Below are 19923 nucleotides of genomic sequence, written 5' to 3' on the forward strand. Positions count from 1 at the left end.
CCTACCAGCCTGGGGATCTGGGGTGTGGGCAGGGAATGAGGGAGCAGCAGAGCTGGGTTTTGAATCCATGTCTTCCACACAATGACGTTGGCCTATGTAAGCTGAACCTCCCTTTCTTACCTCCCCATGGGTGGGAGTTTTCCTCCATCCTTTGGTGTGAGATCTCTCCCCATTTCCCCTCCCACTGCCCATAGTTAGGCTAGACAGACTCATAACCCATCTCGTTCTCCTAGTGTGCAGTTTGGGGACCCTGCCATTACCACACAGCCCCTCTCTCCACCACTCTGAGGATGCCCATAGCAGAAGCAAACCCTTCTCCAGGCTGACCCGAGACACAGGTGCCCCTTTCCTGCACCTGAGGCTGCAGGACCCAGCTGCATCCCTGCGGGGTGCTCTGGTCCCTCTTTGCTCATTGAGCTGTAGCCCAAGTTGTAACACTGCCTTTCTGTCTTGGGGGAAATAGGATTGAGGACCCCCCCAGCAGGCTCCATGGGTTAGAGGGTCTCTCTGAGGTACAGCATGAGAATCAGGTTTTAGAGGGGCTATGGGGAAGCTCCTCTGGCAAAGAGTTAGGGTGGACTTGGGCAGAAGAGAGAAAACCACCGGCAAAGGGCTCTGCTTGTGGGCTTGTTAGGCTCCATGCTGGTTCTGGTATTTTATTTGATAAAGTTACATCATCCATCAGTGTATTAAAAAAAATAATCTTCCTTGTAAAGCCCTAATCTCCTCTCCCTCTAGCCCCTTTGCCTGCTCTGCCTCATTCCCACGCAGGAGCCCGCCCTTCCACCTGGGGCTCTAGCTCCTTTACCTTGGCTGTGGCATGGCTTCTGTGGACCCTGCCTGAATACGACATAGCAAGGCTGTGGGGCAGTGGTGAGAAACAGGGAAACTCTCTCACCCTTGTTTGAGGCATGGTGTCTAGCCCTACGCTGTCCTTGGCAGGGAGGGAGTGAATGATCTGTCACCGGTGATTGGACTGGACCAGCCAGGAGATTACCTAGATCCGTGGTTAAATGTCCCATTCCCTCTGCTGTGTTTTAGGGATCAGGACAGGTGTGCTTCCTACTGAAAGGTGCACCAATGGCTGGTTTTAGCTTACTCCCAGCTCTGTGCCTGGGAGAGGCAGTCAGGAACTGGGAGCTGGACTACTTCTGAACCAACCAGAGCTTACTTCCAGCCTCCTCCAAATTCAATTCCACCTGCAGGGGCATGTGGTAGGGACCAGCCCAGTCCTCCAGAACACTGGAGGGGAGATGGCTGTGTTTTTAACACATCTGGCTCTCCCCATCAGCGAGTGGGGAAGCAGAAGCATGTGTTGGGGTGCGGAAGGAGCTTTGTGCATTACTAGTAGAAGACACACAAACCAGTTTGGTAAAGGGGGAAAGACAGATGGATCAGCAGCAGCAAGGTACAAAACACTCTCACAAGAAGGGACATGGTATCAGGGCAAGATGGGCTCTCAAGCCACCTCTGGAGTCTCTCCCAACCAGCTCACAGCACCTCAAGGCTATGGAGGGAGCCCGTTTGCTCACTCCTTTGGACTGTGCAGTTGGAACAGACAAACTATGGCCACCAGAAAGAGCTGGGAGCCCCACAGCACTACAGAAGGGCAGACACAGAGCCCAACAGCTCCAGAAGCCCTAGCCCCATTGTGAACAGTAGGCCAAAGATGGCACTAGTGTCAGCACTAGGAATTACCAAGCATCCAGGGGCCTGGCAGAGTTTGAGTTTCTCAGAGGGTCATGCCCCTCTTCTGCTCTGCCATGATCAGTCTCATTTCTAGCGTGGTTTAGTATAAGATGGTACCAATGTCTTCTGGTGCTAGCTGACAAAGTCAGTGTGCTGCCGTTTCCAGTAGTGGGCTGTTTGGACGCAGCCCTTGCTCTGGACTCCTAGGTGCGCCTGGTTGATGGAGATGCATTAGATCCAGGACAGGCTGGTCACACCCTGTTCGAGAGTTCTGTTTTCAAATACGAATTCGCTGCCTTGTGGAAACCCCCTCCCCACTGATTCACAGACCAGGTTATACCAAAGACCTTTAGTACTTTGGAGATACCCAACCAGAATGACTCCCAGGGCGTAGTGTGAAGGGTTCATTGGCATGACTGCCTGGCAGGGCCTCACTCTAAGAGTGCCAGAGTCCTCACAGCTCTGTTGTCTTCCTGGGTTCTACCATGACTGTATTTAACATGCCCATTTGACATTCTTGTTCCTGGAGCTTCCTTGCAGCCTGTGAGGGGCTTTGGTACCAGTTTGACCTCTGACGCCCTCTCTGCCGGTTCCGCAGCATTAACAGTATGGTCACCAGGACCAGCGCAGCTGTGAGTATCCCAAACACCAGCATGGTCACCAGCTGGGACTTACTCAACCCTGCGTCCCGCTGGGTCACCACCTCTTTCACAGAAATTTTCAACAGCCCTCCCCCACTGGCTCTCTCGCTGTGGTTGGCAACCCGCCTCCCAGTAACCACAGTCCTGACTGGCTCAGGCTGCGTGACCCAGAGATGCTCGCTGGTTGTGCTTTTCACAGCACCGTTGTTCTCCCTGTTAGCAGGCAGGTAGAAGGTGACCCAGGTCGGTTCCGGAGTGGAGACCTCACACGTTTTGCCAGTAAAACCGTCAGGACACAAGCAGTCAAAATCATTGATGCGATCATAACACTTTGCCCCATTTTTGCATGGGCGGCTGGCACAGTCGTCAATGTTGATGGTGCAGAAACGGCCTTCGAAGCCCACCTGGCACTGGCAGGAAAAGCGGTTCAAGCCATCATGGCAGGTGGCACCGTTGGCACAGGGACGCATCAGGCAGTCATCTACATCATTCTCACAGAGGGCACCGATAAAGCCAGCCAGGCACTTGCAGGTGAAGTTCCTAGCAAAGCCGTTCTCGTCCTGGCACTGGCCACCATTCCTGCATGGAAACCTGCAGGCAGAGAGCAGGAACAGATCACAGGCCTGGATAGGACATAGCTCTGGCCCCAGATAGACTTGCATTCTCAGGGTGAAATGCACTCATGGGCTTAAGTGGTGCCTAGGCCTTGTGCTTGGTCTCTGCACAAGGGGGAATTCCACCCTCAAGCGGGGGAGAGAAAAGGGCAGGTGTTTGGGTCCCTGTGCACAGAGGGGAAAAAGGCCGCCAAAGATGTCTCTATGGACGTACACAGACACACCTGGAGCCCAGCTACGTCCCACCCTTCTAGAGATTGTGGCCAAGTCACTGGCCAATCCCACATCAGGAAAAGCCTAAAGCCAAACCTTACAAAGGAGAAGGCTGACTCCCAGTAAGTTTCCCTGAGTGCAAAGCAGAGGCAGGGTCACTGCGTTAACCGTGAGTGACTGGAATCTCCTCTGATCACAGCTCAGACTCCATCCACTGTGGGAGCTGCCATTACAGTTAGCTAAACCAAAGCTCCCCTAAAGACTAGGAAGATTTTGGCTTTGTGCCATAAACAAGGAAATCCACAGCTAATGATCCAAGCTGGGCTATTGATTGATAGAGTAGGAGCTGGAGCTAATGCCTTATGTAATCTCCACCTGCCCTGCCGCTCTCTCTCACCCTGCCTTCTCACATGGCCCTGTCTTCCGCTCACAGTCCTTCCCATGGAAGCCCTCAGGACACAGGCAGGAATACTCCCCATCCCCGTCATAGACGCACTCGGCCCCGTTCTGGCAGGGGAGCTCATGTTCACAGATGTGTACGTCTGAGGAGAGAGAAAGGGGAGGCATTTGGTAAGCTGAGCTGGTGCCAACAAGAACTGTCAACCCCACCCCAAAGGGAAAAGATGAATCATGAGCTGCAGCTTCCCTCAGTCCCAGCAGCATGGCTTTTACACAGAACTCACTGGGGTACAACTCAGTCAGTTCCCTGTCATTGCCTCAGGCACTGGAGCACCTCAGTCCCGCCTGTTCTCTGCCTGTGGCACACAGTAGTTTAGCCTTCTGAGGGCTGTAAAACTTTGGTCTAATTCTGGTGGTTGGGCTTGGAGTGGGGGTGGCTGAGCAGGGTTTAATGGCCTGTGGTATAGAGGGGTCAGACAGTTTGGATAAGCTGGTGGTCCCATCTGGCCTTAAACTCTTCAGCGACAGCTCTCAACGCACTTTTACATTGTTCTATATGGCAGGGAAAGCGAGATGCAGAGAAGGGAAGGCCCTTAGCTGCCCTGTGGCTCTGAGCGCCGTAGTATAACTGCGTACTGCATTCTGAACACCCTCCAGCCTGAAGCGCAGAACCCCGAGACCCCTAGCTGGAGGGCAGATTAGCTATGCCACGAAGCTGCTTCATCACTCACTTCCATTTGAAGTGGACAGAGTGAGTGGCTCCCACCCAGCTGGCTGCCAAAGGCAGAAAGTGTGGATGGAAATAGAAAGCACTGTCAGCAGACCCAACAGTGAGGGAAAGCCAGTGAATACCATTAACGCCACTGCCTCAGGCCCATCAGTGTCACAGCATCAGGGGCCCTGCAAACTGGGAATCAGAGCCCAGCAGCCTGACCACCTTCTGTAGAAAGGAAAAGGGATGGGCCAAATCTCTGACAGAAAGGTAAGACCCCAGCCTCCCATGCAAGCATCACAATGAGAAAACACTGGTCACCTAAACAGCAACATCAACCTTTCATTTAGGGAATGTGTGCTGGGCTCCTACCCTAATCGTGAAAGGGTAAAAAACAGAATCTCATGGGGATACGCTCAGGCAGCTGGATTGACACCTGGTGCCTCGAATCCCTGTGCCCTCCACATTCCCCTCCCTTGCTTTGCAGGGCACTTGGACCCTCCCCCCCACCACATTTTCCCCACCTGGAGATCTTTATTGTAAACAAGTTACCAGTCACTGAACCCTTTGCTGAAGCAAGCTGGATTCCTGTCCAGCTGGTGGGACCTACCTTTGTCACAGAACTTGCCAGCCCAGCTATTGTGACAGATGCATTGCCAAGGCTGATGGCATGTACCATGGAGACAGCCCGGCATCCGCACACACTCCTCGCAGTACTCTCCTTCCCAGCCTGGATCGCACCTGCAAGAGGATACAGGAGGGTCAGTCCGAGCACAGCAGCCTCCCCAATAGTAGCACAGTATGGACAAGAAGTGGATTATGCGATGGCTTACGTAAGCCTATCTTCACACACCCGTCCTGCGCTTGCTATAGGTGTGTGGGGTGCTTGGAAAGTCTTCTCTCAAAGCGCCCCCAGGAGGCAGAAAATTGCTTCTTCTGGGGAGCCCATCAAGGCCAAGGGAGGAGGCAAAGATGACAGATCCTGGGCATGTCTACACTCTAATCATGAGGTGTAATTGTAGCTGGTGTAGATGTACCCAAGCAAGCTTTATTGTAGCCAGCTTGGGTCCCAGAAGCAGTAAAGCCGGGGCAGTGCCGGCAGCGTAAGTATTCCTGGAACCGTGGGTAATTCCTCTACAGCTAGCCCATCACACCGCAGCATCACTTAAAGCTAGCTCTGGTAAGTCCACTGAGCTGCGATCACACCCGTGACTGCAGCGTAAACATATGCCTGGTCTGGTAACATGGCTGTAGTGACATTGTGTGCATACATGTCGACCGCTACTACCGCATTTATTTTCTCCCATAAAAGCTGGAGTAGCAGCACTCAGCACATGCTTTCACACACTTCAGCATCAAAGCCCTTTCCCAACATTTAATGCCTCACTCCTCCCAAGGGATGGAGGTAAATATTATCTGCATTTTACAGATGTGGGAATTGAGGCAGAGAAGAAAAGATTTACCCAACAAGGCTACATAGGGTGGCAGAGGCAGTAACAGAACCCCAGACATTTGGCTAACAGCCTTGATTTTAATTGCTAGTCCACATTGTCCTCCTCCCAGTAATCTGCTCTGTATCCAAGTATCAAATTAGACAGAAAGAAAATGCCTGTACCCTTCCAGCCAAGCTAAAGGGCAGGTGGCAGGCACCATCAGGGATGCAGAATTCCCCCCAGGGCCCCGTAGCTTTGTACATTTTGTTGCTTTCTTTTTACTAGTATAATGTGTCCATTTCCTTCCTGCAACAAAGCTACCAGCTCAACTCACCCCCTCCTCTCTGGCTCTGGCATTGCAGCAACTTTTGCCTCAGTTTCCCCTCACTGTCCTTTGGCCTACTCCAGCTATAAGATTGGTCTGACCAGAGGGCGAGGACAATTTGAAAATTTCTGCCCTTCCCAGGGCCATAGAGTCCTTTACCAAAGAACAAAAGAAATATCAACAAAACCAAATCTTCAGCCCTCAGCTGGCTGCCTCTTCCTCACAAATTTGCCTCATCTCCTACAGATTGTCCCCATACCTTGTCAGATTCCTATGCCTTGAACAACCCACTGTCCAGGGAGCAGCACATTCCTTCCTCCCTTCCCTCCCTCAGGGGTTCTGGCAGGCTATAACACCTCAGGGTCCCTGTCTCCAGTTGGCTTCCAGCTCACTCCTGCAGTAGCCAACCAGCCTGCCCTGCTTCTCAGCCTCCTGTCAGGCTGCTTCCTAGAGCAGAAACTTTCTACCTCCTCTCCTCTGGGTCTCTCCTCCCCAACTGGGCTCACCCAGCTCTTTATAGAAACAAGCCCTGCTCTTCCCCCAGCTGGGCTTTATCTCTAATTATGCCTGGCCTACCCTCCAAGTATGAGCAGGCAGGTTAATTGGTCTGTCAGGCCCATATTAACCCTTGCCCAGCACATGTGGGATGAACACCCCATCACACTTCCTGAATTGTGGGACTCAAGGCACTGCACAATAATCCAGATGTGAAGCCATGTACAGTATGCCAGATGGGATCCATGTATAGTATTACCTTATTCTACAAGCTCACCATAAGAGTGTGATGGAGAAACCAGTCACTGCAGTACACAGCAGCATTCTGGACCTAACAGGACAGTGGGCATTGATTGTAAGTGTTCCCTGATTGGACAGTGCCCGACTCCCCAATGGGGAAAGAAGAGATGTGTCCGAGAAAGAGAGCACCCGGATTAAAGTAGAACTGAGCTGAGGTGACAGAGCAGGGAAGATATAAGAATCGGACTCAAAACGTATCACAGAATTAAACCTCACAAACTCAATGCAGTGCCTACAATCCCAATAGGCTCCAGCAAGATAGCAGGAGCTCTGAGCTTCTCCACATCTGGGCAATGAAAGTCCGGACAGAGGCAGCCAGAGCTAGCACAGGCTAGCCAGAGAGTCTCTCTGAGAACCAGATGATGGGGAGAAGAGGCTGCCAAGCTGTAGGAGGGTTCAGAGAACAAGGGTGACCTGAAAAGGGAAGGCAGTAACTAACACCTCTGTAACCACCTCAATAACAGGCAGCAAGACCACCATCCTGACTAGCACAGCACCCTTGACTTGCCCTTGCCACCTCTTGTGCCCCAAACCAGCCAGGGGCAGCGAGTTACATGGGTCTGTGGTGCCCGGGCTCCAGGAATATTCAAGGCCAGGGGCCCAGCTCCACCAATGTTTGGAGCCAGGTCTCTTCCCCGGCCTGGCCCCTGCCTGCCACCCCCCCGTGTGCCTCCCCCCGGGCCCCAGAGCGTCCCTGCCTGATTGAAAGCTGGGGGCTGCCCTGCCGCTCTGCGCTGCTCTCCCTCACCTGCCCTGCCGGCTGCTGCTGCTGCCTGAGGCTAGGTTACAGCACAAGAGCAGGCCTGCGGCAGCTGGCTGCTGCTGCACCTGAGGAGGTGCACACATTATTGGCAGCCCAGCCCTCCCCTCCCCTGCCACCCACCGGGAGGTGACCCAGAGTGGGTTTCCAGCCGGGATACGTCTGGACCTCATTCACCTGAGCAGCTGCTAGGGCTTCCTTGAGTGTCTGACCCTGTGATCCTGCCCTGCAGGACTATGGTGTGGGGCAGGAGGTTGCAGCAGGGGAGGAAGCCACATGTGATGGCAGCTCCCTCCCCCTCCAGCAACCACCTACCACAGGGGAGATGAGGGGGCTTCCTGGACCTGAGCAGCTGGGGCTTGGGTGAGTGTTGTGACACCCTTCCCCCCCCCCCGCCCACAGTCACTGTTCCTGCCCCATGCTGGGCAAGCAGCAGCCCCATACCCCACCCCCAGTGAGGCTACAGTGAGGGGCAGTACCAGTGGAGGAGAGGGTTGGGGGGAGTCCTCCTCCCTGGCCCTAGCCCAGAGGCAGCCTGTCTGCACCCCAAGCTCCTCAGCCTCAGCCCTGCCCCATCCCAGAGCCCTCACCATCCTGCACCCCAACCCTCAGTCCCAGCCCTGAGCCCCCTCCTGCACCAGCCCATCCCCCGCACCCAAAACTCCCTCTCAGAGCCCATCCCCTGCACCCACTCCTCCTGCCCCAACCCCTCCCCTGCATCCCAACTCCCTCCCAGAGCCCACCTTCTGTCCCAGCCTAGAGCCCGCACCCAAACGCCCTCCCAGACCCTTAGGGAGGTGGGGTGGGGGAGGGGAGCATGACTTGAACCTGTTCTGGGCATCACCAAAAATTATACAAACCTGCCACCCCTGAAACCAGCCACATCACTGTCTTAGAGGCCATCACTACAGAACTGAGCCACAGTGGGTTCCCCCATTCCCACCTGAAACAAGTAGCACAGAGAGAGTACGGCTCCAGTGACACTGTTATAACTGAACCCTAAGCCAGGATTCTAGCTAATGCTGCTCTTTCTGTTGTGGGTGTCAACGCTACTGTGGCCTTCTGTTATCATGTATGTTATGTGTTCTGCAAGTACCCACATTGCACACCCACAGGAAGACAGTCTCTGCCCCAAAGAGCTCAGAGTCTAAAGCAGCTTACAATTAACCTTTTCCTGCTGTCTGGGTGGCTATCGTTCTCTGTCTAGGATACCCATCACTGTAATATCTAAGCCCTGAGGATCCCTAGTGTCTCTCACATTGCTGTGCTGCCTATCAGACTGCTGTTGAGATTATAGGGGCCACTTTGCCTCTGCAGAACTGTGCAAGTTTGTTGGCTTCAGGTGGGATCTAAAGGCATTGAAGCAAAGCCCACAACCCTTTCCCACAACGAGGGTGGTCCATCCAGTTGGCTGGAGTATGTGACTCTTGGACCCTGGGGACTGAGATCTGGATGAGTTGAGTAGGATGAGTCCCTTTGCGTTCTTTGACCTAGGAAAGGGTTTGGATGTCCCAGGGAAACAGTGCATGGAGCGAGAGATCAGCTGTCCCAGGAATGGTTAAAGTTGAAATGCACCCACACTGGAATTCCAGACACCATACCTGCACTTGCCGTCCTGGTCACAGCAGCCGTGGGCCAAGTTACAGTGCTCACTGCAGTCATCACCTGCAGGACAGGGCAGAGTGGGAGTTAGTGCACAAGAAGGTCAGAAAAGCAAGCATAAACCAGTGCATGCAAGCCCCAGGGTTCCAGAACTGCTCATGCCAAGGGCCCCTATTAGGTCAGATCTATCCACGCTGAGGGCCCTGGGGCGATATATCCCTTTTATCTTGCAAGTGCTCACTTCCCCCTCCTTCATTTATCTCTGACTGCCCCTCATTATGTCACTACCGCATGGGGTGTGAGGGCTTTACAAGAGACCATCTGCACAGGGAAGGATCAGACAGTGAGGAGCAGGTGCACAGAAACAGGTAGTACTTGTATGACAACAGCATTTTGGAACCCCAATCAAGAATTAGGGGCACTGGTGTGCTAGGTGCTGTATAAACAAGACAATCCCTGCTCCAGAGAGCTCACAATCTAGGGCTGTGACAAGACACAGCAGGTAGGTGGCTGAAACACTGCGTCTTTGTTCAGAAAACTAACAATGTGCTTGAAAATTACATATTGGGATCATGTCCTTCACCCTGTCTGTGGCACTTTCCTAAGACTGTGGCTGTTCTGGGAGGGAATATGTATTACTTGTGGGTTTACAGCACCCAGCCCAATAGGGACTCATCCTACTGGGGCCTCCAGGTGCTACTATAATATAATAAATAATAATGATAGTAAAGTCTAGGATTAGCTTCCGAGCAGAAATGTGAGGAGCTTAAGGGCCTTGAGAAGGATTCCTTCTATTCTAAAGATTCTAAACATTTGTGTCCTTTGGGAAAAGCCAAGTTTCCCCAGGATGTGAGGTGAGTGAGGCTGGACTGGCACCGTCTCAGTCCCCAGCAGGGCCTCTATCCCTAGGGCTGCAGATGCTTTCAGAGTGCTATGCTGCGAGGCTCTGCCAAGGCCAGGCTCTGAGTAACAATCCCTCACTCTATTGCAGAGAGGAAGGCAAGAGTGGGGCATTATTACCTGACAGGTGTCAAGTTCTGTTTATTTATTTAAAGGCCCCAAAGGCTGTAACTGAGCCATGGCCTGACCGCGCTGCTCCTCCTCCCCACCACTGGCCTCCTTTCTTCAGTCAGGTGTCTCCTTTCATCTCCAGCCCTCTTCCCTCCTGTTCATTGCTCTCTGCCTCTCCCTCTCGGGTCACCTGCTCTCTTCTTCCTATTCACTGATTATCACTGAGACATGGCTTTCCAGGGCTCAGAAGTGGCCATTAGACTCAGTCTAGAGCGCTCAGTCCCACATAGTCTTGTGGCTGGGACAAGCTGGGGGAGCTCCACTCCCCATCATTGTTACTCTTAGGCTTTGAGAGCCAGAGGCAAGAACAAAGCAAACAGCTTCTCATCCTGCCCCCTGTCCAGCAGGTGTCACTGCACACCTGAAACATGGGCTGGAGTCAGACAAAGAGAGCAGGAAGAGAGACCCGCATGGGGTAGGAATGGGAGAGCAGAAGCAAATATCAGGAAATTGGACCTCTTATCTCGGGGACTGAGCCTCCTTCAGCCCCCATCTTGGAGATGGAGGACTGGTAGCTGATTGAGTCCATCTCCCCTTGGCCTGTGCTGAATCTCGAATCCCATCAGCAGAGCTTATATCAGGCTGCCAGCAAAAGAGACTTTTGGAACATGAGAAGTCAGAGGGGATGGCGTGTTCTCCTCACTGCATCCTAACGGCCTTCACTGCAAGCAGGAGGCAGACTCCCTCTGGCCCAGACCAAGACCAGAAACTCCCATAATGTGCCATGGCTAATCTGGAGCAGCATGAGGGGCCAATTCAGCCTGTGGCTGAGTACTATCTTGTTTCATGTCTATAAGCACTCTGCAATGGTGGGTGCTTTGTGGCTTCACCACTTAACTAGGGCAAATTCAGGATCCAAGTTGGAGTTTTGCACTCCTCCTGCCTTTCCCTGCCTCTTGGAACTTTTGTGTCCATTACCATAATCCAGCCATTTTTATAGAAAGTGAGTGAGCTCCCTATGCAGCCCAAGGGAGTCCTACCCTCTGTCCCTTTGGGCATTGCCTAGCACTGCACTGATATAACACTTCTGGAAAGCAGCCAGTCATGCACAGTACGCCTACTGGCTAAGCAGAGCCGCTGCTCTCATCTGTCGGATCAGCTTCCTTTTGCTGGACAACAGTGATGTGAGGAGACTTCAGGAGCACCAAAGTGGGTTTGGAAGGATGGACACAGGAGAAAGACACATGTCTACTGAGTCCCACCTTGGGCAAGATGGTGATGGGCCAAGAGGATCCAAACCAAGGACATGAGCTGAAGACAGAAACTTCTAAGCATGGTCAATGTGGCCCCACCGAGATGAACACCTACAGAGACATAAAGAGAACAGTCAGAAAAACCCTACACCCACCCCCCTGCAGCCTTGTTGGGTTGCTTCACACATCCCTTTCTCCCCATCATCCTATTTCTCTAAGTTCACATGCATTTTTACAAGGATTGTCCACTTGTCACATTCTCACTACATCTCTCTACCAGGTCTTTCTGGGCTACCTCCTCTCATGGGGACAACCAGCGCTCCAGGGTCCAAACAGCCTCCTTTAAATGTATAAAGCAGAATTGTATCTGTGTACTGTATATAATGACTAAGGATATTAAACTGGAGCCCATCCATGTATCTCAGCCTTCCCCTCCAGCAATCCCACTTCCCCAGCATAGGGGAACCATACCCATTTTTATTCAATACTGAGATCACCCACATGACTCTACCAATGCATCTTAACTGCAGTCTGAATGGACAGGTGACACTCTCTGAGGTGCAGCTCAGGCTGTGCTGAGGAGATTGCTTCTCAGTCCTCACTGCCTCTGCAATCAGTGCAGCCAACTGCACTCAGATGTAGAGCTGGTGACTTTATGTCCTCTCACTAGACTCTGAGCTGCAGCTAGCAAACCTAATAAAGCTGATGGCTAAGCAGGGAAATTGCTTCTGTCTCTGCCAGACTCAAAAGGGGGAGGGAGGAAAATAAATCCCTCCAACTCTGGCAGGCGGTCAGTACTGCCAGGAGCAACATTTGCAGGACATGGGAGTGGGGTAAAAGCCCCTAGATTTGGGGTTAAAGCTTAAAGAAGCAAAAGCAAAGATTCCCTTCCTAATTAACTGTAGTTCATTCTTTCCTGTTTCTCCTGTCTTCCTGCAGCGCCACTGGTAGCTCCAATGTTTCTGAGGCCATTTATTTTCCATCCACTGCTTGCCCTCCTGGAGCAGCACTACTACTTCCCAAAAAGGCCTTGTTCCTTCATAGCTTTCTGGGGCACATTGGGACTGTTATGGGCAAGCAATTGACACAATAGGGAAAGAAATATAACCAGATCAGAAGGGCCAGGCAATTTTCCTAGGAGAATGATGAGCATATGGAGGGACTCTACCCAAACATGTGGATGGGAAGGACAGGGGCTCTTCTACCTTAAGGGTGGCTTGCAAGCAATGCAGTGCTGGGCTGAGCTAATGCTTGGATGGGAGACTTCCTAGGATTCAGGCAGCGGACAGACTCTTCAGGAAGTGACACTGGTACCTCAGCAGCGGGCTGGTCTGAGTCTGGACTGTCCTGTTGTCTTACAGGTACGGTGCTGCTAGAAGCATCATTCAAATGAGTTGCAGAACAAAGATTCTAACCACCTGTGGCCATTACAAGTCCCATGGCACTTCTGATTAGCCTGACCAAATTCCACCACAGATAATTACATTCTACCTCCCTGAATTCCCCCTTGCAGTTTACATTTGGGCACAGGATTCTCCTTCACTTCCTGTCCTAAAGTGCTATGTAGTGTTGGTGTGAGCTGTTGAACAGCTGCTGCATTTCAGGCGAGGGTGAAGTGATTCCTGTGAATCTTATAAAATAATTTAGGGATTATGATTGAACAGTTGGCAGCCTGCTCCTCCGGGGCCATTAGGAGCTGAGCCTCATACCACATGTCATTGAAAAGGTCATTTTCCCTTAGATTTCTCATGAAGTGTCCCAGTTTGAGGCATGACCATCAAAATGTGGACATTATTCCCAACGCTGTACCTGCAGCTCAGGTAGAACCTTCCAGCACTAGTGGGGAGGCAGCATGCAGAGACCGTGCGAGCCTTTGGGATTAAAGGCTCTAAATAAACATAAGGTGTTCTGACAATGCAAAGGCAGTATGAGCAGTATTTGGACTGGGGCTAGGTCTTTATTCCAAGCCCTAGGTCACTCTCATGAACTGAAGGAACTTTCTCCTTTCAATACTGTACTCATGTATTTATTAGGCTTGCTGAGTAGGGATTCTGTGGGCTACCAGATCAGCGGGTTCTGGGTGAATTGGTGGATGGGGGGATTGGTGGCTGACGGTTACTGGGGGGGTTGGTGGCTGGGGTTTCCAGGGGCTATGACTTACACCTCTAAGCTCCACTCCCCACCTAGAGCTGCCCTCCTGACCTCTCTGCTTCCTTAGCATTGACTTCACAGACACACGAGTTTGCTCACTAGGCGAGCGTCACACTTTGGAGGTGGGGGCGGCACGGGCTCCCTACAGCTCTCTCTTTTCTGGGAGAGGGAGCTAAACTAAACTAGCTGTAAATGAAGGCAGAGCACAAAGTGGATCAGCTGAAAAAAGCAACCACCTCAGAGCAAAGTAGGAGGATTGTCCCCTGCCCCCAGATGCTGTTGGAGGGGATGGCCCTGAATCTCTCTCTGGCACATCCTGATATTGCTCAAGCTCCAGGTTCTGGCTCTTTGAGGCCAGGGCCCGATCTCCCCTGGGCAGCAAGGAGTGTGCAGGGGGTGGTGCCCCTTGGGGTGCACCCCTCGAGGTTCAGTGCTTTGGGGAGAGGAGCACTGTCAGCCCTGCCTAGCCCCCTGACTCCTGTGCACTCAGGCAGGGTCTCTGCATCCAGCCTGACCCCCAGCCCAGAACGGCTCTGCCCCGCGGGATGGAGCGAGAAGAGAGGGACCTGGGAGCCAGGTCTCCGAGATCGCTGCAGACGCCTCCATTCCTCCCCCCGAGCCAGCTGCAAGGGGCTCGCTTAGTGCAGACACGTGCTGCCCCCGCCTCACCTCAGCCACATCCCCCTCCCCAGGCGCCCGGCCCGGCAGGGGGCGCCTCCCCCCCGCCCGCCAGCCAGCAAAGGCCGCCGGGCACCGAGAGCCTGGACTCCAGCTGGCGGTGGGGCAGCACCTCTGCCGGCTCCTGCCCTCCGCGCAGCTGCCTGCTCGCCTCCTCCGTAGGCAGCCGGATCCTCCCTCCCTCCCCTCGCGGCCCCGCACCCAGCCCACCGCCCCCTACTCCTTCCCCAGCCCGCAGGCCGCCCCCTGATCTCCCGCGCCGGTCCTGCCCGCCTCCCGCCTCCTCACCTCGGCGATCGCAGCGGCTCCTTTGGCTCCCGGGGTCTAACTCGGGGAGCGGCGGAGGGGGGCTGCCATGCCCGGCCCGGCCCGGCCCGGCTGCGGGGGGTTCGGGAGGCGCAGGGCTGCGGAGCTGCTGCGAGGCTCCCCGCTCCGGCTGCTCCTCCCGCCGCTGCCGTGCGCTCAGGCCGGCTGCCAGGGGCTGCGTGTGGCTGCACATCCCTGCGCCCTCCCCGGGACATGCCGCCTCCCGCAGCCCGACGGCGAGCGGGAGCCAGGAAACCCAGAGCCCCCAGCCGCAGGCAGCCCCCTGCCCTGCCCCACTCACCTCTCACCTGCTCCAGCCCGATTGGCAGCTGGGAAGCCGCCTCTGCCTGAGCCGAGAGCTGGGCTGACGCCTCCCTGCCCCCTCCCAGGAGATCTTCCCCCTCCGGCCTCCCCCGCAGAATCTGCCCCAAGGTTTTTGTCCCTGTGCTTGCTCACCTAGGGGGTGGGGGGCAGCCACACACCACTGCAAAGCAGGAGCAGGGGAGAGGAGGAGGGAGGAGAGTGCCCTGTTACAGAGCCCGAGCCCCCTAGCTCTGTCCCAGTCCTGGGGGGAGGATCCCCCTGTGATCTGGAATGGCACTGGAGCCCTCTAGGGTCTGCCCAGGAAACACTGAAAGGGAGTGCAGGGCTGAATAGACAACCCCTTCCCACTGATGGGGTGCTACCGTCCCATATGAGTGAGGAGAGGAAGTGGGGAATGACATCTGGGGGGGAAGGATACAAGGAATGAAAAGCCAAGGAAGGAGAAACCACTGGGTGCCAGGAACCAGTACCAAGGGCTGGAGAAACAGACGTGAAACAAGGAGAAACCCCCAGGACAACTCTTGGGTTACCCCATGCCACAGGATGCTGGTCAGTGGTCATGGAGATTTTAACTACGCACATATTGCTTGGCAGCCAGCCAAAATCTGCTTCATGGAGACTGACCAGCAGAGACACCAACCCAGGCTTCCTGCTGAGAGTGGAAGATGAGAACCAAGGACTGCAAGCAGCTTCAGATCCACATGGAGAATGGGGCAAGAGACTCCCCTAACACAGCAGGGTCTTGGCTTCTCTGGCATTTCTCTCCTTCTCCCAGTGGCACTAGCACCAGTACGGCTCCAGCAACAGGAGCAACATTGGAAGTCCTTGTGTGAATCAACCACACAAAGATGCCACATTTTAATCACTGCATTATCTAGGCCTGCCTTGATCAAGTCTTCCTGCTCACACTTGCTGCTTTTTTCTGCATACCTTTTCATACATCAGTGCTCATTTCCGCCATTATCAATCATCTCTTGAAAAATGTCTCCATCTTCTATTTTGATGTTTATATTGAAAGTACATGCAAAATTATCTGAATTAAGTAAAAGCTCCTCCTTCAGCCCCTTCCTGTCTAGTTTAAAGGCTGCCCTGCAAGCTCTTCCAGTTTTCACCCCAAGGGATAGTCCATTGCTTAAAGCAGAGACAGAGTAATTCTGACAGTCACCTCCCATCAGAAAAGCAATCTGAATGCTCTGTGAATCCCAGCCCTCCTCTTCATACCATCCACAAGCCATTAACCAACTTCTTCTTCTCCATCCACTCAAGACGGCAAGGATCTCCAGGAAGCTTACTGGTGTGTCAGTCCCATCTTCAGTCAGCTGACTGCTTGTGTCTGCGTGTGCGTGTATAACAAGGATCTTTATGTGTGGTGACAAGGACTCCTGGGGAGCATCTGATTGTTTGTTCTGTCTGCATCTCCAAACCAACTTGCCTCTCTAAAAACTCTACGTTTCCTTGCTCCTCCCGAACCTTCCATTACATGGATAAGCTCTAAGCCCTTAAGAGATCACTTGGAGAGGTACTGGTGCCCCAAAGCTTTCTTCATCAGACATAGACAGAACAGCTAGTCCTCTGCAAGGCCTCTCTCCAACCCAGGAAGGCACCTTCCTGTCTATTGCTGTGTAACATCCAAAGGCCCTGGCAAGTTTCACTCTTCAGCATTACCAATCTGCTCTGCCACCTGCCCACTTTCTCCTCTTCCCCTCACCTCTTGCCCAGAGTTTGCCACTTCCTACCACTCCAGAACTGCATCAGTTAACAAAAGCACACAGCCACTAATTCCGCGCTCCCTGTCTCCCAATCCTCCCAAATCACCATATCCACGCTCATCACATCTGACTACCTTCTCTCAGGCCCTGTCCTCTCCACTCTGGCTCTCTCTGCCAGCACTATGATCGTCCGTTCATTTCTTGGCAGCTCTATCCCTACCACACTCATAGCTGCAGTGCTCCTCAAGAAATCACTTTTGACCCCACTGCTGTCAAGTGTGGCCCCAGATCAAATGTACTCTTCAAAGCAAAATACTTTTGAAAATCATCTCTGCAACACCCTTAGTGCCCACAGCATCCTTGGTCCATTTCAATTTGAACTCCAGAGCACTGAAAGCACCCTCCTCAGGCACTCTCCTCCTCCCCTCTGTTGTCTAGGGCTCCCTCACACTTGACCTCAGTGTCGCGTTTGACATGGGCTACACATCCCTCTTGGACTTCAGGCTGGCGTCTCTGCTCCCTCCCTACCTGGGATCTCACCTGTCTCTATAACTGTGCCTCATATGTCTGTCATACAAGACACCATTCTCTTCTCTGTCCACCCCTTCCAACTTGGGCACATCATTTCACTTACCTCAACTATTGCTTTTATGCTAATCACCATCAACTCCCTCTCCTTGCATCTCCCTCCCCTTTTGTCACACACGGTGACACCTGGCTCTTAACTTGCTCCACTCAAACATCAACAAGACAGACACCTTCCCTCTTGGATAGAGAAGGATACTCAGCTGTAACCACAATTCAACCACCTCCCTTCTCACTGGTCTCTTTTCTCCTCTTGGCCCTAAGTTCCCCTAGTCTCTCTGAGCAAACTGTTGCACCTCAATCTATCTTCTAGACCTTCTTTGCTGAATCGCTCCCTTCACAAGTCAGGTGCATGAGCACCCATTTCCATGGTCTCCAGAGGCCCCTCAGATCCATACCTCAGTCTCTTCAGGATGCTTCAGCCATCTGCTCAGATGTGCATGGAACAGAACTGCTCCAGCTCTATCCTGGGAGGCCTTCACTGGTTCTCCATCTTCTGCAAAGTCACTAGCCTCATCTTTGTAGTAGTAGTTGTATTATCATAGCGCCTAGGAGACCTAGTCATGGAAGGCACTGTTCTTCAAGGCCCTTTGTGTTCCGACTCAGTCTACAAGTGTGACCCTACCTCTCTTGATACTAGGCATTACAGTAAAGGGGAGCAGTGAGGAGGAGAGTACATCTCCCCTTCCTCTGCTAAAAGCAGAAGGAGAGCTCTCCCTCCCTGGCTGGCACTGCTAAAAGAACAGGAAGAACTCCCTTGCTGTTCAATCTTCTTTGACCATTGCCCAATATCCCCACTTGCTCCCTCTGCTCTGCCAAGCCCAGGCAGCGCCTGGCACTGCTAGCACCTTTGCTATGGGGCTTAGGCTTCTCACCTCCCTCCCTCCTCCTCCTTCAAATGGTACTGCCTGCACCAGCTTCCTCGGACACTACCCTGGTGTAGCAGGCGCTTGCTATTACTCACTCTTCGCATCTCTCCCTGTTCCCTGTCCTCACCTGTTCTCACATGCTCTTATTGTGATATTGCCCTGGGACTGACTGCTGGGCACTGCGAGGCCACTATGGGAACAGGGTCCCATACAATTACATTGTATTTTTCTTAGTTTGAGTGATAAGGACCTCTGAGTGCCAGTGGCATTGTGTGTGCTGCTGGACTGAGTGTGTGTGTTATGTATTTGTGTAGCCGTGGTGGCGTCAGTGTGTGTGTCTGCTCTGACAGAGTGAATGTGTGTGTACCCATATAATGAGAAGCACTCCATGTTAAGATCAGCGTGTGCGTGTACATACAACTCACCAGGATCTGTAAGAGGGGGAGATGGGCTTAGATTGCAGTAAGTAATACAGGACCCCGGGTTCTCCATTCTGTTCCTCTCAAGCGTGAGAGCCGTGGCACTGAGTGAGTGCCATCTGGGTACATGAGGTGACACTTGGTCACTGGAGATATAAACTCACAGGCAGTAGGGTAGGGAACAGAAATCATTTCAATAACTGAGAGAGGAAAAAATGGGTGAATTTAAACAAATGACACTTTTCCTTTCACTTTTTAACCATGGTCCTTGTATGATTCTTACAGAGAGTAAGAGATGGGGAGAAGGGAGGTAAAGAAAGTGGGGGAAGGGGACAGAGGGGAAAAAGGAGTGGGAGAACACCTGCAGCTTCTTGTCTAGCACTAGGGGCTCAGAGTGAAACTTTCCGAGGAGTGCAGGGTTCTCAACCTTCCCCTGCTGAATCCTTGGTCTAGGACTTGCTATAACAATGTCCAATTCTTTGAGACCTAGTCAGGAAAGACAACTCTTTCTGCAGCCCCTGAGATTGGAGATTGGGATTCCTGCCCCCTAGCTCAGGCTTAGATCCTGCTCTGCTCGCCTCTGATCACTGCTATACCATCCCCAGCGGCTTCTCACATTGAACAGCTGCTGGGTCAGAATTAGGAAGGATTTTTTTTCTAGCCATAAGAATCTGTCCAGAGATTTTCCCCTGTTCAAGGAAATCCCACAAAGTGGGAACCTGGGGTTGGAATGGGGTGACCTGTCACTCCTTTGGCACGTGCCAGCTAAACAGCCCCTCCCAGGCCACACTTCCAAAGTGCTATCACCACTCACATACAGCCAGAAAAATTACCTGTCAAAACCAGCTGGACCTGCTTCCCTTTCTTTTGCTGTCTGGAGCCTGTTCCTTGGAGGCAACTGGACATCAGGGGCATGAAGCAGATGCTGGGCTGAGGGAACAGGTGATGCTGCGGCTTCCCCTCCACTGGGGAAACTTTCTCCAAAGCAAAGAGAGAAACACTTTTCTGTGCAGAAGCCCAGTGAAACTCACCCCTTCCTGCCCCCTCTAATTCCTCCAGGCCAGGAGACAGGGGAGTAGCGGAAACCAGCTGGAGAGAGACCACAAAAGCCACTGAGCTGCCAACTCAATTTATCATCCCATAGCTTGGCTCTCACTCCAGGTCAATCACACACACACACTGCACAGCATAGCACAGCACCAGGCGGGGGGCTATATATTAAAACAAATGTTCTCTCCCTCCCCCTCGCTTTTCCCATTCCACCCTGGCCCACAACAAACACCCGCAGCCCGCTGGCCCTGCGGCAATGTAACCCAACCCCCCTGCCATTGTTCCCCCTTCCCCAAGGTCTATATTTGACTCCGCAGCAGCAGCAGCACGTGTCTGTGTCTCTGTGTGTGCGTGCACGCGCACGCTCCGATATTTGTTCAGAGCC

The 19923-nt window shown here is 53.0% G+C and overlaps 1 protein-coding gene across 5 annotated transcripts; it reads right to left on the reverse strand.

Moving 5' to 3' along the window:
* Positions 1-637: 637 nt before the first annotated feature.
* Positions 638-19641, reverse strand: DLK2 (delta like non-canonical Notch ligand 2). Of its 5 annotated transcripts, none has more exons than XM_084623021.1 (6): positions 19322-19641; positions 11457-11558; positions 9183-9246; positions 4879-5009; positions 3555-3699; positions 638-2921 (listed from the first exon to the last, which is right to left on the reverse strand). In XM_084623021.1, exons 1-6 carry the CDS (start codon positions 19401-19403, stop codon positions 2144-2146), a joined length of 1302 nt encoding a protein of 433 aa, XP_084479147.1. In that variant the 5' UTR covers positions 19404-19641; the 3' UTR covers positions 638-2143. The 5 variants fall into 5 exon arrangements, with proteins under 5 accessions (XP_084479147.1, XP_084479148.1, XP_084479150.1 ...); XM_084623022.1 differs by lacking the exon at positions 19322-19641 and adding an exon at positions 15039-15057; XM_084623024.1 differs by lacking the exon at positions 19322-19641 and adding an exon at positions 14884-14906.
* Positions 19642-19923: the final 282 nt, after the last annotated feature.

This window comes from Lepidochelys olivacea (assembly GCF_965140295.1).
Source record: "Lepidochelys olivacea isolate rLepOli2 genome assembly, chromosome: 3".
NCBI lineage: Eukaryota > Metazoa > Chordata > Testudines > Cheloniidae > Lepidochelys > Lepidochelys olivacea.

Excerpts from the sequence above, each read along its gene's own strand:
- DLK2 (XM_084623020.1), bottom strand. The coding sequence starts at position 14,775 with ATGTGCAGCCACACGCAGCCCCTGGCAGCCGGCCTGAGCGCACGGCAG. Across the intron at positions 5,010-9,182 it reads GACCAGGACGGCAAGTGCAG|GTGCGATCCAGGCTGGGAAG; the intron begins GTATGGTGTCTG and ends ATCCTCTTGCAG. Across the intron at positions 2,922-3,554 it reads GGGCCATGTGAGAAGGCAGG|GTTTCCATGCAGGAATGGTG; the intron begins GTGAGAGAGAGC and ends CTCTGCCTGCAG.